The 19,229-nt window shown below is 41.2% G+C and overlaps 1 protein-coding gene across 4 annotated transcripts in view; it reads left to right on the top strand.

Annotated features, from left to right (window-relative positions):
• Positions 1-19,229, top strand: part of LOC101529675 (cysteine-rich motor neuron 1 protein) — a 187,479-nt gene that overhangs the window by 120,664 nt on the left and 47,586 nt on the right. For all 4 annotated transcript variants that reach the window (XM_004582731.2, XM_058668082.1, XM_058668084.1 and 1 more), the window contains one exon: positions 18,008-18,136. In XM_004582731.2, the coding sequence (XP_004582788.2) occupies positions 18,008-18,136 (129 nt within the window). The remainder of the gene's footprint in view (positions 1-18,007; positions 18,137-19,229) is intronic.

Raw genomic sequence — 19,229 nt, 5'->3', positions numbered from 1 at the left:
AAGGTTTAGAGAAGTTTAGGTAGCTTTCACCTAGGTTCACTTCCTGTTATTTGCCGAGGTCTGCTGGGTTGAGCCGCGTATTCATTTGCTTCCCTGCTCACAGATTTCGTCTGCTTCCCCCGTTCATCTCTAGTCATCTCTGCCTTTTGGCTCTGTGCTGTGGGGAGACAGAGCTGGGGTGCAGGGGAGGAAATGTGAGCCCCACCTACCTTGCCCCACTTACTTTGAAGACCTGGAAAGGCTACCTCTGAGCTATCCTCCCAAGTTCACTTTTCCTGTCTCCCATATAGAAACAGAACTCAGCCCCTTCCTCGTGCCAGCTGTCGATTCTGCTGGTCTCATGTCTTCTTTCGTGCTCTCCCACACAACCTGTCTTCATCTGAGCTTTCAAAGATTCCACTTTCTTGTATTAAGAGAATAAATATATTCTGTGTTTCTTCTTAGTTTGTCAAATAGAGTTTCAAATAATGTTGTATTTGACCTGCAATAACTCTTAGATCCTATCTGCATAGGATCAAAAAAAAAAAAACATATCTTAGAAGGATACTAAAGGGTTATAAATTACTAATAATAGTTACAAAATACAAGGTAAATGAATCTCACTGCTTACTTTCCAGAGCCCAAGAAAGTATCTGGAACCAATTGAAAATATTTTTTTTTCATTAATCACTAAGTAGCACACTGGAATGAAATTTCATGTGATTTCAGAATAACGAGAGGATTTTATGAAATAAGAAAAAAATAAAGTGTTAATGTGTGAGAAATAAGCATCCAGCCAAAATTATTTAGAGAAAAGCAACAACCTTGGTGCAGTGTATCCACATGATAAATTCCTTTGTACACAATTGCATAATAAGTATTGGCCCTGGCCCTGTTAGCCAGTCTCAAGGTAGCTAGTCAGAGTCTAAAATTAAATGAAAAGACCTCACACCAAGGTTGTGGTTTTAGATTCTTTCTAGATAAATTATTGCATTACTAAATACAGTGTGTTTCTCCGTACAGGGAGGAATAAGATTGTTGTGGCTGTTGCTTTTGAGCATACATACCTTCCAAGTGACAGCATCCTGGGCCTGGTTACTCACGCTGGACTGGAGGACTGGGAACTTGAACCTTGGGGACCCTTAGGAGATTAGGCCGTTACTTGACAGTTAACTGGATTCATAAGTGTGTAAGTGCTTGTTAAATTGGCACTTAAGTACCTTCATGATGGAGTTTTAGCAAGTAATAACCAACATCCAATTCAGGTACACAGATTAGCAGCTCTGGTATGTAGCTGTTTTTAGCCTTGTGTTTTGCTTTCCTGGCTCATGTCTACCTCTTCTTATGATGGCCAAACTCAGTATTTCCATTTTTGATTCAGGTGGATATGTACAGACTAGCATAACCAGTTTACAGCTTCAGTGGACATATGGGAGTTAAAGACTTATCTTAAAAAAAAAATACTAAAAACAAAAAAGGGAGGGACCTTTACTCATATCTAGCACTATTACTATTAATGACCATGGTTGATACCGATGACAGACATACCTCATGCTGGGTCAAGTGCTGTGATGCACCAGCTCGTTTTGAGCCTGATGATGTGGGTTCTTTCATCCTATTTCAGCATTACACCGCACAATGTGTTGCCCTGTGTAAGGACTCTGCCCTATGCTTTGATCCCTAAAATATCATCTGCATATAAATAGATGCTCAAAACTTTTCATGAATACATAAGTGAGGGCAGGACGAGAAAGGGAAAGAATGGAATAGGAAGCCACAATGAAACCTTTGTTGCGAATCTCGTTAGCTAAGTAAGGTCTTGAGTCTCTTGCCCATGCAGTAGGACCACATATCCGTAGGCAGGTTTGGCCAGTTGGCTGTAGGTTGACTCATCCTTCTAAGGAGGGCCCAGATCTCTGCTCCAGCTCAGTGGAGGCTCTAAGGATTGTCCAAGTCTGGTGTGGAACTGGCAGTTTGGTCTCACCCAGTCCCTGAGGTCCAGCATAAAGGAGTTTGAATGAGGCTTCCTCAACCCTTCAAACCTCATACTCACTGATACTTAGGTACTGTTTTGAAGACCTACCTGGTGCAAGTATAAGTACCACCACATGGTGACTTCAGTTACTTACACAGGTCAAATTTTACTTTTTCATGTCAGAATTAGGCATTCAGATCAGCGTGTTGATTGTTTTGCTACCTAAGTTGACTGTTAATGTTAAACACATGCCATCTCCATTACAGGCTTGTTTTGTAGTGGACGGTAAGATACAGTGTTGGGAAGTGAAATGGTGAATGTAAGATGTATGTGACATGTCTGTTAATTTAGGGGGCAGGGAAGAAACAAGGGATGTAGACAGGTGCGTGGACAACTTACTGTCAGCGTGACTTAGAAGTCGTGAGAGTCAGATCTGATGTCTCTTCTTGGTCTGGGCCGGCCCTGCTAGGAGGTCACTATGGCTTGAGGATTCTTCCAGGATGCAGAGCGAAGGGTTTCCTTAATCTTGAGACTTTCGGAGCCAACACCAAGAGTATCAGTTTTCAAGAACTAGGACTAACTTGAATTATGTTTTAAAAGGTCATACCCAGCAGTATACTTATGTTACCAGTAAATAGATCCTGTTTTTGTGATTGAGTGAAAGGGTAATTTCCTTTCTACAATGTGTTTCCCTATAAGCAAGGAAAAATCCTTTTTCTTTCGCGGACAAGAAATCAAATAGTCATTTGTAGATTTTAAAAGTACAGTGATGGGCATATATGAGGACCCATCATATTCTCTTGGTTGTTTAAAAAATGTTTTTCCATAATAAGTTAAAGCAGTAGCATCCGGAGAGCTGTTGGAAACAGGAGTTGGTTTTAGGCAGGTCCTCTAAGTCTGCTCACCTGGACTTAATCAACTCTTGAAATAGAGGAGAAGAAGATTTGCTGTGCATGGATTCTGTTCTGCCTCTGTGGATTTAGGGAGGAATGTGATTGAACCAGAAAATCAACTGTCTTTTTCCTGCCACTCGACTGTCTTCTATCCCTTCGTTGGGGAATCCTGGACCTACTTGAAAAAGTGTTGAAGCTTTGGTTTTAGGCATGTCTGCAGCTATGTAAATTTAGTAAGCTGCTTCTGCATCAGCTCAGCCAGTAATAGACTGCATGCTGTGCTCCTAATAAGCTGGAGGTCTGTGAGCTGTCACATGCACAGCTTCCTCTTCATCAATCCCAGCTCTGTGGAACTGTATTCTTTCCCATGAATGTTCGTTATATAATTTGAATCAAGCTGCTTTTCAAATGAGATTTCCACAGATTGCCAGAAAAGTCTGTACCAGGCACATATCTGGGTGGGAATTCCTTGAAACGAGAAAAAATGTTTCCAGCCCTGCCCATTATGCTTCCTCACTGAACAGTCTCTCAAATGATTAAGCTACTGCTTCTGTGGCAAGGAGTCAAACATAGTTTGGCTGACCCCAGAGAGGCAGTGAAGTCGAAGATACCACAGAGTCACATATTATTAACATACTGAGAGACAACAGGGATCAAAACTCAGTTTAGGGGTGGTATTGCTTCACTGCCGTATACCACACTATTATTAGTAAGCCACGAATAATAAAATATTCATAGTATCTTGATGACTGTTTGGCAAATTGTTCCATCCTTTAACTCTGAATGTCCTGGAAATGAGTTTCATAAATGGAAATGAAACTCTAACACAGTCTGTTTTCTGCTTGCCCAAATAAGGTCATTTATGGAGTAACAGAAATGCATAACAAGTGACCAAAGTTAACCTGGGTCATCAACCCAAGCATCATAGAGATGTCAGTGATGAATTTTGTGACGTTACATCTTTGGATGTTAGGATGTAGCTGGAATAGATGGATAGAACATTCCTATATAATTAAAATATCACTTTCAGGATTTTAGGATTTTTTTTACAGCCATACACAATGCATTCCGTAATTTCAGTATCTGCTTCTTACTTGTTGGATCTACCACTTATGTTAACAGTTAAGCACTTATGGTGATAAATTGTTGTGGAAGTAGTTTGGTTTTAGAAGAAATGGTTGCTCTTGCTCGTAGCTGGAAATCTACTGGTTTTCCAGTTCTAGCCTGCCTTTGTTTGTATCACTAAGAGCTTGCACTTTGTGCTTGAGTTTTGGTAAGGTCAGCCTGAAAGTATTATTTTACAGTATGATCAAGCTGATCAGTGCCTTAAGTATTCAGAATTATTCTGAACTGAGTTTGAAATTGCTTAGAAGATCCTCTACATGTGAATTTATAGGGATTACAGTTCTAGCTGTTGAAGAAGCATATTACTCCTTGTTACTTTTTCTTTCTTTTTTAGGGGGAGGGTGGTCCCTTTACTTCGGAATTATTGCTGGGAGTCTCATAATTTTTCTGCTCAGATAATAATTGCATCTAATAGATCAGACTCAGGCCTGCTAATTTTCATCTAATCAACAGAGGCAGGAAAACATAGTCTGGAATGCTAGCTATGTGAATGAAAAATATTTAGTCATTCTTGAAATGATAGGAATGTTTTTCCAACAAGCTTAAATAAACACAATCTCTTTTGAGACTGTGCTAAACTTTTTTTGGATAAGAGACAACTCTTAGGCAACCAAACAGAAGTTAATGAAGGTTATTAAGAGGCATGCCCTTCAGAAAAGGCCTTCATAACACCAACAGGGAAGATTCCATCATCTTTAAGGTGCAACCATTGATAAGTAGCAGCATGGGTTTCCTTCAAGCATCTGTCAGTGCACTGCAGTGTAACATTTTAACTAGTAACATTGTAGCTAAAGGGAGATTTGCCTTGCCTAATGATGGCTGTATCAGGCCATCTTAAAATAAGATTTTTTTTTTCTCTCTTCTACCACTGTTAGTCTCAGTCCCGAGGAATGGACCTGAAGCAGTGTGCCTGTGTTAGAATTACCCAATGGGACTTTTCAGATGAAATTTGTTTAGTTTTTTTTCTTTCCTCATTAATGCAAGGTCTGGCTGTATGAATGAATTCTTTTTAAGCATTTTATGTGAAAGGTTAAGTAACACAGAGACAAAGAGACAGAGACAGTTTCCGCCATCACTGGTTCACTCTCCAGATGCCTTGCAGCAGCCAGGGCTGACCAGGCGACAGCCAGCAGCCAGGAACAGCATCCAGGTCTCTTAGGTGGGTGGCAGGATTCAAGTGCTGGAGCCGCCATCTGCTGCCTTCCGGAGTGTACATTAGCAAGCTGGATCCAAAGTGGAGTACTGGGACTTGACCCAGGCACTCCAGTCTGGGACGCACATGTCTCAAAGGGCAGTGTAATCCTCTATATCACGATGTGTACCCTAAGAAGTTATTTTAAAATACACCAGTGTTTACATATTCGAGTGAAATATTTTTCCTTTCCAAAGAGTTAAACGGGACAATTGTATGCTTATTCTAGGCATACTCTTGCAGAGTATTTTTGGTGTTTCTCTTTTAAAGCTGGTTGTAGAGCTTCCAGTGCATTCTTTGGAATATCTTCAGCTTTGTAAACCCCTGACTTTGAAAGTTTATTAGACTCCAGCATATAGCCGGAGTCATTCATGTGTAACTCTGCTAAAAAAAAAAAAAAAAAAAAGTGAGTAATTTTAGCAGAATGAAGCTGTTTAGAGAAAGCACACAGTGACAGTAAAATAAAGACGCTCTGTCTTCCATGACATAGTAATTTGCTCTGAAAGCAACACTGAAGAAAAGTTTCAGATGGAATTTTATCTGAACAGCATTTTGGCACAAGCGTGTAGGCTCCAAAAGTGAATGCTTTTATTGATAACACTTATTTGTGAGTACAACTCCTAATGTGTTTCTTACAAAAATCAATTCACCTATTCTATAGTATCTTTTTTTTTACTGGAGGCATATTTTCAGATGGGCCTATGTTTTAACATTTTTTGAGAAATTGCAGATGTCCCAATCAAACATGTTTTCAAATAAATCAGACTAAAATAATTTGCTTGTAAAAATAACTGATAAAATACATGGCGATTTTAGTATAATTAACCTGTAACCTTTTAATTCTCCAATTCCACTTTCACTTCTACCCCTTTAAAATATTATATGATGTAGTCTTAACTCTATCTTCTTCAATGAATTCACAATTGAATTGACAGGATTAGCGCTGAAAATAGTGAACAAACTCAGTGAAACATGGTTAGAGACCTCATTAGAATTCTTCGGTGTGCTATGTCTGATTATTGAGAACAGAATGTCACGTAACTATAAAACGGCCGCTACAACATAGCTGTAAAGTAACAGGACACTCCTTTACTGAAGGACATGCCTGGACCACCTAAGGATCTCCCTATTGTAGGGTGGCACCAAGATGACAGGAGCTGCTCAGTTTATCTGTCCTCCGTGCGCTGATTGGACCATCTTCTGCCAGGGGCCCCCAGTACTGGATGTCCATCTAGGACTAATACCATCAGTCTGATCTCAACTTGATATGGGATGAACAGTTTCAAACATTTAGCATGAGTTTGAAATTCATCAGAAAACACGAGACACGATACAGTTCAAGTTATTCATTTTTGTGTTTGAGTAATTTACCAGTTTGGCCAAATTTTTGTTGTTTCTATCGTCGGGATACCAATGAGCGTATTTTGAAAACTTCATGGAAGTGGAATTTAGAAATCCGTACCTACTCGGAGTTTTAAAAATGCATGAGAAAATACACATTATCAAAAGAAATATACATAGATTTCACATTCTTTTATACCAAAGTAAACTTGCCTTCTAACTCCATTTTCCCATGAGTTATTTGAAGCACTCTGATACTTATACATCAAGTGGATCTTATATTCACATCAGAGAGATTATCCGGATCTGGATTTGTCAGGTTTGCTTGGAATAGAACCCAGTCCAAGGCTCCAGACCACTCAAGAACACAATGTTTAAAGCTAGTTGCCAATGAAAAGTAAGATTCCAGTCAGGGGCCTCGTTCGTATTTTGTAGTACCATAGTGAACCACATCAAGGTTCCCAAGAAAAATCTGAGACTAACAGGGACTTGCTCCTGGGGACCCTCAGAACCGTGTGGCATTCTGGGCTTTATTCATGGGCTGCTGGAACAGAAAACTGAGTTTATTTATATATATAGTGTGTTCCTACCTTTATATTTATATACACGCACACACACACACACTACCCGTTCCTTTGTAAGATTTTTTTTTTTTTATCTAAAAGGCAAAATTACAGAGAGGAGAAACAAGATAGATCCTCCATCTGCTAGTCCACCATCCAAATGGCTGCAGTGGCTGGACCTGGGCTGCTCTGAAACCGGGAGCTTCCTCTGGGTATTTCAGCCCCCCACCCCTGCTTTTCCAGGGCATCAGCAAGGAGTTGGATTGAAAATGGAGCAGCTGGCGATTGAACCAGCGCCCATACAGGATGCCAGTGTTGCAGGCAGAGGATTAGCCGGCTACACCAGGACGCCAGCCCCAGAAAGCTAAATTTTTAAACCGCTTGCTAGACCAGCCATTGAGTTCTCGGCATGCGTTCTGTGTCTTTCCTTCATCCTTAGCTTCACCTTATTCTTCTCTTCTTTAAATTTACCTAGGCCCCTGATTCCTTAATCTGAATAAGCAGTCTTTCCTGATATAATTTGAACCTACCTTGGATCTATTTTCAAATGAGATATTTCAGTGGGTCATGCCTACTTTTTGCCTTACCGGAATCTTGTGCTGTCATCCAGACGCACAGTTTGGCCATCGGTCGGAACACAAGAGCCTGTTCCCTTCCGCCTTACTTAGAAAGCTGTTGCCTTGCCTATCGGCTCACTTTCAAATTTCAGGCAGTTTCTCTTTGTGAGTGGAGCTGAAATTTGTTCAGAGATAAGATGTCAGTTTCATAAGGCCTCAGGCTTTCCCTAGTGAGAAGGATCAGCAAGTTTGAATCTTTTCAAAACTGTGACTCTCATCCTTTTTTGTAACAAAGTTTTTTTTTTAAAAGAGTCCACAGGTTTTTTTGTTTTTTTGTTTTTTTTTATGCCAGATGAATTGAATAGGGACTACCCCCACCGTCCTGGGACACAGATAACTGAAAACATTATTTTTTGAGTGAAACTCCCCCAAGAATATCAATATAAACCTCCTGGCTGTACATACCCTTCTTGTTGACCTAAGTTTAAGATCACTAGCCGACGTCTACCCTCTGCTCTGAGATAGTTGTAAGAGATGAAGCTTTTTCTTCTTTCTACTTAAGCACAGCACAACTACTAGCAAAGATACGAACATAGTATAAACAATGCCGTGATGAGTTTGCCCTTGTCCCTAAAGATCAAGCAAGGCCCCCTTCATGAGCGAGGGAGAACGAGGTCAGCCAGACACAAGCTCATTGTTTAAGCTCACACTGGATAAGCTGATGACTGAGATTTCTGTTCTCTTGGAGACAACATAGACATAGTCAGAAAGTGCAACAATGTTATCAGACGGCTACTCAGCAAAAGTGAAAGGCGCCAGTGGCCAGTCACTAACATGTGCCAAAGCTTAGCAGACCATATGAAAGGACACCACTAACCCTCCCACATGGCAGATGCTCTTCCTGGCCTGAGCAGAGATAGAAAATGACACTTTGAAGTTACAGCGGTCAAAGTTCAAATGCTGAACCAGTTATTATATGAACTACCAGTGGAAGAGCCTCATAATTCATTTCTTTGCCATTACCTGAGACCAGTTGGTGCTCTTAGATAAGGGTCATCGTTGTAACAATAATTAAGGTAACTGGTAACATGTGGATAGCCCTGAGAGTTAACAGACTCCTCTCTCTCTCATGATGATGGTGTTCGTGGTGGTGTTCAAGCCTTCCTGGAATATTGTGAGGTCAGTAAAATGAGAATCCATCTTGTGTAGAAGCCTAGAGCATTTCATTATCACTGAAAGAGCAGGACTCCGGCTAGGTTTTCTGACGCCCAAGTCCATGATCTTGGCATTGCTTCTCTTTGTGTTTTCATGGAGTGAAGTTCACCTTCACCAGTTCACTCCCAAAATGCCTGCAAAGATTGAAGGTAGGCCAAGCTGGGAGCTGGAAGCTCAGTCTGTGTGGGTGGCAGGAACCCAGCTATCTGAGCCTTCTCTGCTGCCTCCAAGGGGCTCTGTTAGCAGGAATCTGGAATCAGTAGCTGGAGCTAGGCGTTGAATACAGGTACTCCTGTATGGGATGCTGGTATGTCAGCTGGCACCTTAGCTGCTGTGCCAAATGCTGCCCCCATTTTTCTTTGGACCCTCGTGAACGGAGAATGCAGACAAGGAAAATAAGACAATGAACATGAAAGGACTTGATTTTCCAAGTGCAGATTCTCTCGTCACTAGCACACTTCTCATTGTTGAGATCCAGTTCCTTTGGCTTAGTCTTTCATCCGTGGTTCCCCATGGGAGCCTCTGCTTGGAATTGTGGCCTTGCTGTGTGATATCTGGCAGAGCCAAATCTGTTCCTTGCTTCCCGCCATCTAGTGACACCATACAACCTGACAGCCCTGACGTGCTCAGGAGGTGCTCTGTCCTCTGAGCCTTTCCTTCTGCCCAGGCTTGTTCACATCCAGCCAAACCCTGAGCCAGAGCCCTGAAGTTAGTCCCTGCTGAGGGGAATTATTCATCCACCCGTCGCTTTCCGTGTGATAGACACTGGGATACCATCACTGGGATTTGCCCATTCTGGTCTAGAGCTCTCTCTTCCCTTCTGCTCCTCCTTGCCAGTGTTTACTTAATCATTTATAAATTTGTTATACAGTTGGCAAAAGTGCCTGTAGTTCAACTCAAGTTCCTGAGTTGAATGAGTGCCTGGCTATTTTCAGAAATATTTTAGTAACTTTTTTTTATGATTTTGCACTGCCCTAGAGTAGGGTAGTCCAAGAAGCAACAACAAAAAAAAATGATATTGGGAGCATCAGAATTTGTTATGAATTGTGATGTGAAACCATGTGCAATACTTTGTAATCTTTTGCACATTTGCAAGCTAAAGATATAGATCACATTTTAGCCTACCGGGAAACTCTCATCATTAGCTATCTCATTCTAGATTGCTTGGGTTTTTCCTCAGCTTTCACTGTTTTTGAGTGTTAAGTTTGCAGTAACCTTCACGGCTAACTTACCACTTCAGTTGAAATCATTTATTGAATACCTGCTACTTGTCAGGGACTTTCACAGGTATAAGGTTTAGGGAACTTAACTGTCTAATCATCTTAGAGTTAGCACATTAGAATTAGTTTTTTAGGAGTCATGCCCAGTAGAGGCTTGTCTTTGTCAAGCGACATGTCCTGACTCTGGATATGTAAATAGCTTTTTCCCTTCGTTCTTGTTTATTTGTTGAGCAATGCTACAGATCATGCTCAGTGTTAGGGGCTGAAGTTATGAACCGTGAATGAAAACTTTCCCCCAAGGTGAGGCCCCTTTCCACTCTGGGTCTCAACTGTTTCCCAGGGGTCTGGCTGAACTGAGGCCATGTACCTTCCTGCCTCAAGTTGAACATCGCTTTAAACACACACATACACACGCACAAATGAAGATGGCATGGAGTATCCAACCAAAGGCTTCCGAGATGTAGTGACTATAAAAATGAACAGTAAAAAGGATATCAAGAATAAAATGTAAGGCAAGTGTAGAAGCTCTAGATTATCCTTGGAATTCAGTGATCATTTTGTGAGCTGTCTCAAGCAGAATTCCTGGAAAAAGACATCCCATTCTATATTAAATTCTTTTAATTTGTCTTGTGTGGCCTTTTCATAATAATCTCATAATCACACTACTGTCTTTTCCTATTAAATATGAGCCTTGTAAAAGAAGAAAAATAAGTCAAAGAGCCAAGATTCCTTGGAAAAAGCTTATAAAGTTAATAGGCCTAAAATAAATATATGGTTGCTTCTCTATCTCTGGCCATGAAATAATACAAATCTTGGGAACATTTTCACGCCATTCATTTTAAAATAAAGAAACTGATCTGAGATAAGTATTTTAGAAATCAAAAGGCTGTAGGTGTTGTTATGAGAACCATATACAAAGGAAAAAGGGCTAACTATGTCGTCCTGAAAGAATTTGAAAACTCTGGCTGTAGGGAGATTTTTTTTTCCATGACTTAATGAAACTTTCTTAAGTACACATTCCTACTCCATGGAAATTCCCACTTCTAGATTAGGGAATTTTTTTCCTTGTTGTTTCCAATAGAATTTTCCCTTTAGCTTTTTGGGGAAAATTTTATCCTTATCCTGCTGGTCTTGCCAGAGTACAGTTAGGTTGACAGTTTGGTAAATTATTTGAGTGCTGTTCTGGCTTATTAAGGGGCACATCTGAAAAGTAACTGTGGTAAGAGTGATATATGGAAATACAGTACACCAGATAAGCTGGCTGCTTTGGTTCTGTGTTGGCCAGTCTTATCTCAGGTTTAGGACCCAGGACAGGCTACCATTAATCCGTGGGGCTGCAGGGGGCTACCACTGAACATTGAACTGCCACGTAAAAGTGGTTGACGCTTCAGAATGTTCCCACTCACTCTGTATTCATGTGGCTTCACCAAGCTGGCTCCTGCAAACCTTCCCTACCCCTTACTCAAATAAGAAACACAACCCAAAGAGAGTGCTTGAGTTAAGTCTGGGACGATAACATAATTGTTCATTTTGTCTCACAATCAAGTCAGCAGGCTTGGGAATTTGCAGAGAAGAGCTATGTAAAATATGCAAAGCATTATTAAAGCCCTAGAGGAGTGGTGGTAGAGAAATGGCCACAGATGAGAACTCATTTCTCTTACTACTCCTACTGTTGTGTTTTTTTGTTTTTTTTTTTTTTTCACTTAGGAAAGAATGTAAGGCACCTACCTGTACAAGATACTTTTTATAGGTATGTGCCAATAATGAGGCCTTCCCAGAGTTTTCTTAGGCTGTGGGGGTGTGTGGTATGGATGCTGTGGAATCGGGGATGCCAGTGCATAGCAGCCAGCCACAGGGAGGCCCTGCAGACCTGCTGTTCAGCCAGGTTCCACACTGTGAGGTGGCAGGCTAGAGACCGTCAGAGTTGGGAAGTAGAGTCATTTAACCCTGGACAGAAGCCAGTGCTGCACAGGGATCCAAGAGGATAGCTCTGTGGCCCTGCATAGCTGTCCTTGTCCGGAGTCACCCGCCCATGCACCAGAGCTGCTCATGGACTGTCAGTCTTCCTAGGGTTGCTTACCGAAATGAATGCTCCACACATGTTCTCTCGCATTTGCTGTGAAAGATAACCAGCTCATACTAATCAAAGTATTGAGAAGAACATTGTGTGGAATTAAGTCAAAATTGGATGTTCAGTAGAGTAGTGCAGATTAGACCCCCACGTTAGATCATCTGTTAGCATGCTCCTTTAGAAGTCTACTTATACCTGAAATATCAACACTATCAACTGAAATATCAATAATATCAGTTATTTCAGTGGCAAAATGGCATAGTTGTTATGCAATGTAAAGTAACTAGAAGCAAAATGTTCTTTTTCTCTTAAACTCATTGAAATATATAATGTGATAGCAAGGCTGATGGAACTTTAGCTTGTTAAAAGATTAGAGTTTTGACTGCTAACTTACCTTGCTGCTTTTTGGAGAATTTTCTTTTTGCCATTGTAATCTTTTTTCTTATTGTATAAATTTTATTTTTTAGAACTTTTACATATTTTATTAGGGTGCAAAGGGTTAAGAACTAGAGGAAAGTGGGTGAGACCATTGTTTTCACATTCTCTTCTTCTGTAACTGGGAAAAGGGGAGAGATAAGGGGAGAAGCCACACCCAGCCTCCCAGCCATCCCAGGGTCCCTGACGTGAGGCATGCTCAAGGGGTCCTGCTCAAGTGGTTTTGATAGTTCAACAGTTCTGAATTGCTGCCGATTTGCCATGCCAATCACGATGAAGTCTCTCCAGACTCCACTCACTGACATAATCCACCTCAGAGACTCCTTTTGCCCAGGTATTCACTGCCAATGTTTGGCTGGGGTACTTGATCGATTTGTTCCATCGTCCATCCTCTATAATGGTACCAGGTGTCCTCTACAGGCACCACTGTATCGCCAAATCCTCCATATGTTTCTGGATATGCTGTCCCCTGTTCCATCTAAGTCACTGAGGAGGCCCAGCTCTGACACATGCATTCCACGGTCAGACCATGGAACCTGCAATTTTCTCCATGGTTGGAGTTCTGAGTCCAGCGGTTCAATTGAAGGGTTTCCCAAAGAAGCATCATCTGAGGTGATCCCAGACCTGATGCTTGTGTGTACATGCCAGTAGGATCCGGCACAGTCCATTGCCCAGATCAGCCTTCACGCACACTGTTAGTTGCAATTCATGGATCAGTTGTCTCCAGCCCTGTCTCCTCTGCAAACTAATGGAGAATTTTTTATAAAGCTAAATAAGAAAATAGAGAGTTGAGATTATATTCACACAATTTTTTTTCTTTTAACTTTATATTTTTGACCAAATTAATTCTGGTCACACTTTCATAATTTCCCACACTGAAAAGATAAATTTAATTCTAGGAAATATTTGAACATCATTATAAAATTCTGGTGTGTTCCCAAGGCTATCTAATTCTTGAAAATATCGGCATTTTCTTTGAAATATTTTTACTGGTAATACATTTGGGATATGGAGAAAAATGCCAAATTTTAAATATAAAACAAAGGACCAATATGTGTTTGTTTCTGTTATTGTTACAAAAGGTTTCTTTCCAGAATTTTATTGTTTAGGACTTGGGTTTTAAGAATTGGCAGATAACAGCTTGGACTTCCCACACAGTGCAAGGGTTCTTGCAAAAATAGCTCTTCTGACCTGTGCAAGGTGCCGGAGAGTCTTTAAAAACTGGTCAAGAAAAAGAAAGGACGAGGGAGTAGCGGTTCCCACTCAGCAAGAGAGCAGGGAACAGCAGACTGAATGTAGACATAACAAACACCCATTTTTGTTCTTTATTGCTTCTAGGCTCAGAAACTATTTCTAGAATCCTTCTCCACAAAGAAGCTGTTCCAGGGTTCCCTTTAGAAATAGTTGTAGCCAAAGACAATGAATTCCTGCTGTTTCAAGCCTTCTTCCTTTGGAGGACTTTAAGGTATTTCTTTAATTCCTCAGCTCATTCAATATAAGACGAGATGGAATTTCAGGGTGATCCTGTAAGCAGTACGTCATTGAATTTCTCCTCCTTTGTGTGAGCAGCTCCTCATTCTCCTGAATGAGAAGACCCAAGATCATGTCTCATTTTAGAAAGGCCTCTACTAACACGTGTCCACCCAGCCGATTTAAAGAGGCATCATTTGCTTTGCTCCATGCAAGAGATGCCACATACAGTGATGTGTCATTACTTCCAGCAGTCTTACCAGCTCCTCTGTTCATTCCTGCTCTGTTCACTAAACTCACTCACAGCACGGGATAACCATCATCCCTCTAGAAAAATGGGTCCTCTCTGGCACCTGATTTCAGTTCCAGACCCTGTGTAGCACAGGAGCCCAGAAGTATAAGATTGACTTGAGAATCTTCCAGTTTTCATGCCAAGACTCAAGAGTGTTCTGTACAAGTCCACCAGTGCTATGTTAGCAAAGGTGTGGAACGATCATGGTTCTTGACAAAGTTCAGGCTGTTTTAACTTTAAGTAAACAGAATGCACATTTAACATTCTTTACAACACTCTTTCAAGCTTTTTTCTGTATTTGCATGAGAGGTAGTCATGCTGTGGTACCACAATTCTGAATTGTTTAAAATCTCCTCTCCTCCCACCAAGACCTTACAAAACAAAGTTAAAAATACAGCAGGGTTGTGGTCGTCATTCTTGATGGGTTATAAATACAGTGTTGATTTTCAAAGCTTTCAATCAGGATGATACCAGATGCACCTCCCTTGGGATAAGAGTAAGAAATTGGGTTCCAGTAGTCTAGCAGCACATCCTTCTCAAGGACAATTTTCCATGAGTTGCTGATAGCAGTCAGTTCGTATGTTGAGCTGGAAGTGGATTCTCAGAGTTAGATTTAGTGCTGCATCATCATAGATGCATCTTGGTTGTGATATTCACATGGACATATGACCTCCGTGTTAGGTAGTGTGCACTACAATGTCACAGAAGGAAGAAAGGCAGAGGAACATAATGTATGACTTCAGGCGGGAGGGTAGAGACGAGTGGAATTTGCAGGTGTGCCTGTTACAGACCGGCAGAAACTCCAGTTTGTCGGGATAGCAGCAGTCAGGATCCCAGAGTGTGCTGCACCACCGCTAAGGCTTTGAAATCTGTTCCAGTTTACATCTGCACAGGAAAATAATACTTAATTGTTACATATAATCAAACAAGATGTCAAGTATTAAAATGTTTTTCTAAAAACTTTGGTTTTTATTTTGAGTATATCACAGAGCCACATCTATCCAGAAGAAATTGAGTTTTAGTGAATAAGGAGTTTGGGATGACTTTTGCTGTGTTTTAGACTTTAGTGTTGAGGGTATCAGAATTTCAATGTACATTCCTGCCAGATAGCTTCCATCTAATATAGAACACAAATACATGGGAAAGCATTGAGCTTAAGGGTACCAGTTATTTTAATTCTTGGATATCACTACATTGCCTGAGGCATAGACAGGAAGGTTCTTAAAGTAGGATCTTTTTTTTTTCTTTTACCTAAAATAGTTAGCATGCACATTGTAGGACCAGCACGTACAGAAATGCTGTTTTTTGTGTGTATATTTTTCCATCTGTTCAGCTGAACAAAAGCAGTGGTACTGAGTTGCAGTGAAGCAAGCTGAGTATGCTTCCTCTCCTGGGGAGGTGTGTGTGACAGTGTATCCGTGCCTGCACGCCTCGCTGATGAGCCCCTGGAGAGAAAACTCAGGACTGCTGGCTTGTACTTCCGATCCTCAAACAGCTCAGTCCTTTTTCTCATTTACTTTGTAGCCACAGATCTCATGTATTAATCATAACAAGTATAAAACACAAAATCAGCACCCACATCACTATTGGAAAATTTTCACTTAGAATTTGAAGAGCATGTTAGGCAATGCATTCTCCCAACCAATACCAGCAGTTCGCTGGAGATAAAATTCCCCGTGTCCTATGAGGATTGTGTGTTTTTAGTGTCAGTTTACTCCTCCAAAATATATGATTCTGTGTAACATTTTCTGAAGGCACAAGTTTCTCGTAAGCTTCCCATCTAAGTGTCAGTAAAGAGTGCAAGGTATTGGTCCATGTAAATATACCGAAGACATTTCTCTACCCATAATAAGCCAACCACTGCAGCAGTACATACAGCACTCGGGACCGGTCCCTAGTCCTTGGTCCGATAGCTCTTCAGAACCTGGAATTCTTTCTTCACAAAGGTAACCTGCATTATGGTTGGTTTAGCGCTGACACACGTCCCCAGTGCTCGCTCTTTCGCAGCTAGAGTAATTTTTGTCAAAACATTGGCAGCCTTGTGACTGAAGTCTGGAATAGAATCATTATCTTTGGAGAATGAGAGTATCAGTAGAACAGATAGTTTTGAAGACTAAAGATGTTTATGATAAATTTTAGGAGCAGTAAAAGTAGCTAATTTACTGTGTCTTCAAAGTTGCTTTTAAACTTTATTATAAGTTATCAGAAAGAATTCTTTAGTCACTGAAAGAAATTAGAAGTAACAATGGAAAGTTTATGTCAAATTTTCAGCAAGGCATTTTTCAAAATGTTTGTTGTATTAAAAATAGAGAATGTGCTATGCTTACTGTATGAGTGTTTTTACTGGAGACTGCTGACCCAAACATCCCTGTAATAACTCAGCCCTGCCTGCTACCTGTGAGGAGTTGAATCACCATCCCCTTATAGCAGCAAAGAAAAATTAGAACCCTTGCTCTTAGCAGTGGAAGCTTAAAACACTTATTCTGGTATCTCTTCCATGGCAACAAGGGCTGAAACTTGAGAAGACAGTGTGGACTAATGGATGGAGTGTTGGACAGAAGGTCAGGAACCTCTGTTCCGTGCTATTCCCAGCCTGCTGCTGGGTTGCTATGTACACTCTGATAAGTCAGCTACCCTCTGTGCACCTCATACTTTCCATCTGTAAAAACAGAGGTAGAGATATTCTGTACTTAACTACTTCACAAAGATAGTGTGAGGGACAGCTTCCTTTGAAAGAAGGTCATAGTATCGTTGGGTTGAAAAGATGCTCTGTAAATATGTCCTGTCTCCTTCTTCCTGCAGCTTAGCATCATCTAATGTATCCCTCATCCACGCAGTGCAGAACAGCTGCCGTAGCAGCAGGCTTATACAGCTCCAAAGGCAATAACATGCCTGGGTTTGCATCTCACTCCCCCACTTCCTGATGCTGAGAGCACAGACAGGACAGGGTTCTCCAGTGGAGGCATTTGGGACCAGCACAGTGCACATCCTGTGGATGTGATGTGTGCTTGATATATTGCATAGTTACTGTTTCTGTCCAGAGTTGTTCTGGTCCTTCTGTGCTGTCTTCCAAGCATGGCTTCCCAGTGTCTCTCCAAAATTCCAGCATGTTACATGCCACTCCCATAAGCCTCAGGGCCCTGGAACCAAGCCCAGAGTCACTGTTACCTGTCATATCATCTGTCCTAACTTGAGAGAATATCACATAAAAGATGGGAGAAATCCAGCTGTTTTAAACTAGTCTCCAAAGCATCTGATTCATTTATATGATAGCTCCCACGGGTTTTAGAAGTATGGCAGAATAGAGGCTAAGATAACTGGTGGTTGGCAGCTAATGCCATGATTCCTATTAAAAAAATAGTGAACAATTTAAATCAAGTTTGTTTTAATCCCTGTTGCCTGCTTCCATAGCAGAAACTCCCAGAGAAGTATTGTGTGTCGATCCCAGAAATGGAGAAGTGACTCAACCAAAACAGCAGTACATTCACATTTTCAGAAATCTAAATAAAAATATTTCTGTTTCAGGGTTAAAAACACAGCAAGAGGATGAAAACTTAGGATTTGATGAAAATCATTGATTAGACTTTGTAGCTTATTGTAGTGTTGGATTTCAGAGATTGAATAGCATCTCTAAGAGGTAATCATGTTTCATTGTTTTTTTCCCTCTTTTTGTTATTAGAACCAACCTACATCACAATTGATCCCCCTGCGTGTGGGGAGTTATCCAACTGCACTCTGACAGAGAAGGACTGCATTTATGGTTTCAAGCTTGATCACAATGGCTGTCAAACGTGTCAGTGCAAAAACAGTGAGTAGATAGAAAGCTGTAGTTGTTTTTTTTTTTCTGAGACCTAATATGATATTGTCAAAGCATATTATGTGATTGAATATCTTTCTCAGTCATGTTCAAACATTCCCTTGACAAGCTAAAAGAAAGTGGGAGGGAGAGACAGCACAAAGTAATTTGGGCGAAAAGAACCACTCCTTGATCCTGGTTTTCAACTTCATGCTATGGTAATAGAGCTTTTCTTATCCAGTTGCCTCAGAGTGGCTTTGGTATATGTGCTTCCTGGCACTCACTCTGCTCTCTCTACAGGAGTCTTTCTGGGGTCCCAGTAACAGGTAGGTCACCCACACAGATTGCCACGTTCCATGTATGGCAGCCGTAATCCCAGAGCGTGTTTTGCTGTATTGACCCCAGCCCTGCCTTCGTGGACAATTCCAACTATGTCTCCAGGCCATGACCTTTGAAGCTGGATAGAATATATAGCATTTCTCACACTGTATGTGTGTAACTGAACTGAATTCCCCTACTTGTTTCTCCAGAAAACAGACAGCCTCTGTTCCTTTGACCATTCCTCAGGTGTGAAAGGGTTTCCAAAATCTGGTAACTTCTGTGTCCCGACAAGCAGTGTGTCCTTGTCTTTACATAACAAGTGGCCTAGAAACAAGCAGCGTACTCCAGGCTTCAGTCTGATCAGTACAGTGCTGTCATATGGCCTCTGTTCACTCTGGGTTTTCACACTGCTGGGTCATACGGAGTTGGTAATCAGCCAGAATCACAGCATTTGCTGTGAGGTGGTTCCCATCCATTCTGGATTTGGCCATTTGATTCGCGTTTTTGTGTTGTTGCTATTGCTATTGTTTTTACATTTTATTCATTTACTGTTATATATGAAAGAAAATTAGCTCTTCCATCTGCTGGTCACTCCCCAAATGGCACTGACTGCCAGGTTAAGGCCAAGCTGAAATCAGAAGCCCAGAGCCACATGTGGGACTCCCTCATGGGTCACAGGGACCCGAGTGTTTGAGCGGTCACCTGCTGCTTCTCAGGATGGGCATTAATAGGAAGCTGGATTGGAAGTGTAGCTGGGACTCCAAGCTAGGCTCTTCAGAATGGA

Source organism: Ochotona princeps, chromosome 8, assembly GCF_030435755.1.
Source record: "Ochotona princeps isolate mOchPri1 chromosome 8, mOchPri1.hap1, whole genome shotgun sequence".
Classification (NCBI taxonomy): domain Eukaryota; kingdom Metazoa; phylum Chordata; class Mammalia; order Lagomorpha; family Ochotonidae; genus Ochotona; species Ochotona princeps.
Note: the sequence above shows the minus strand (reverse complement) of the source record. Positions and strands in the feature narration are given on the sequence as shown.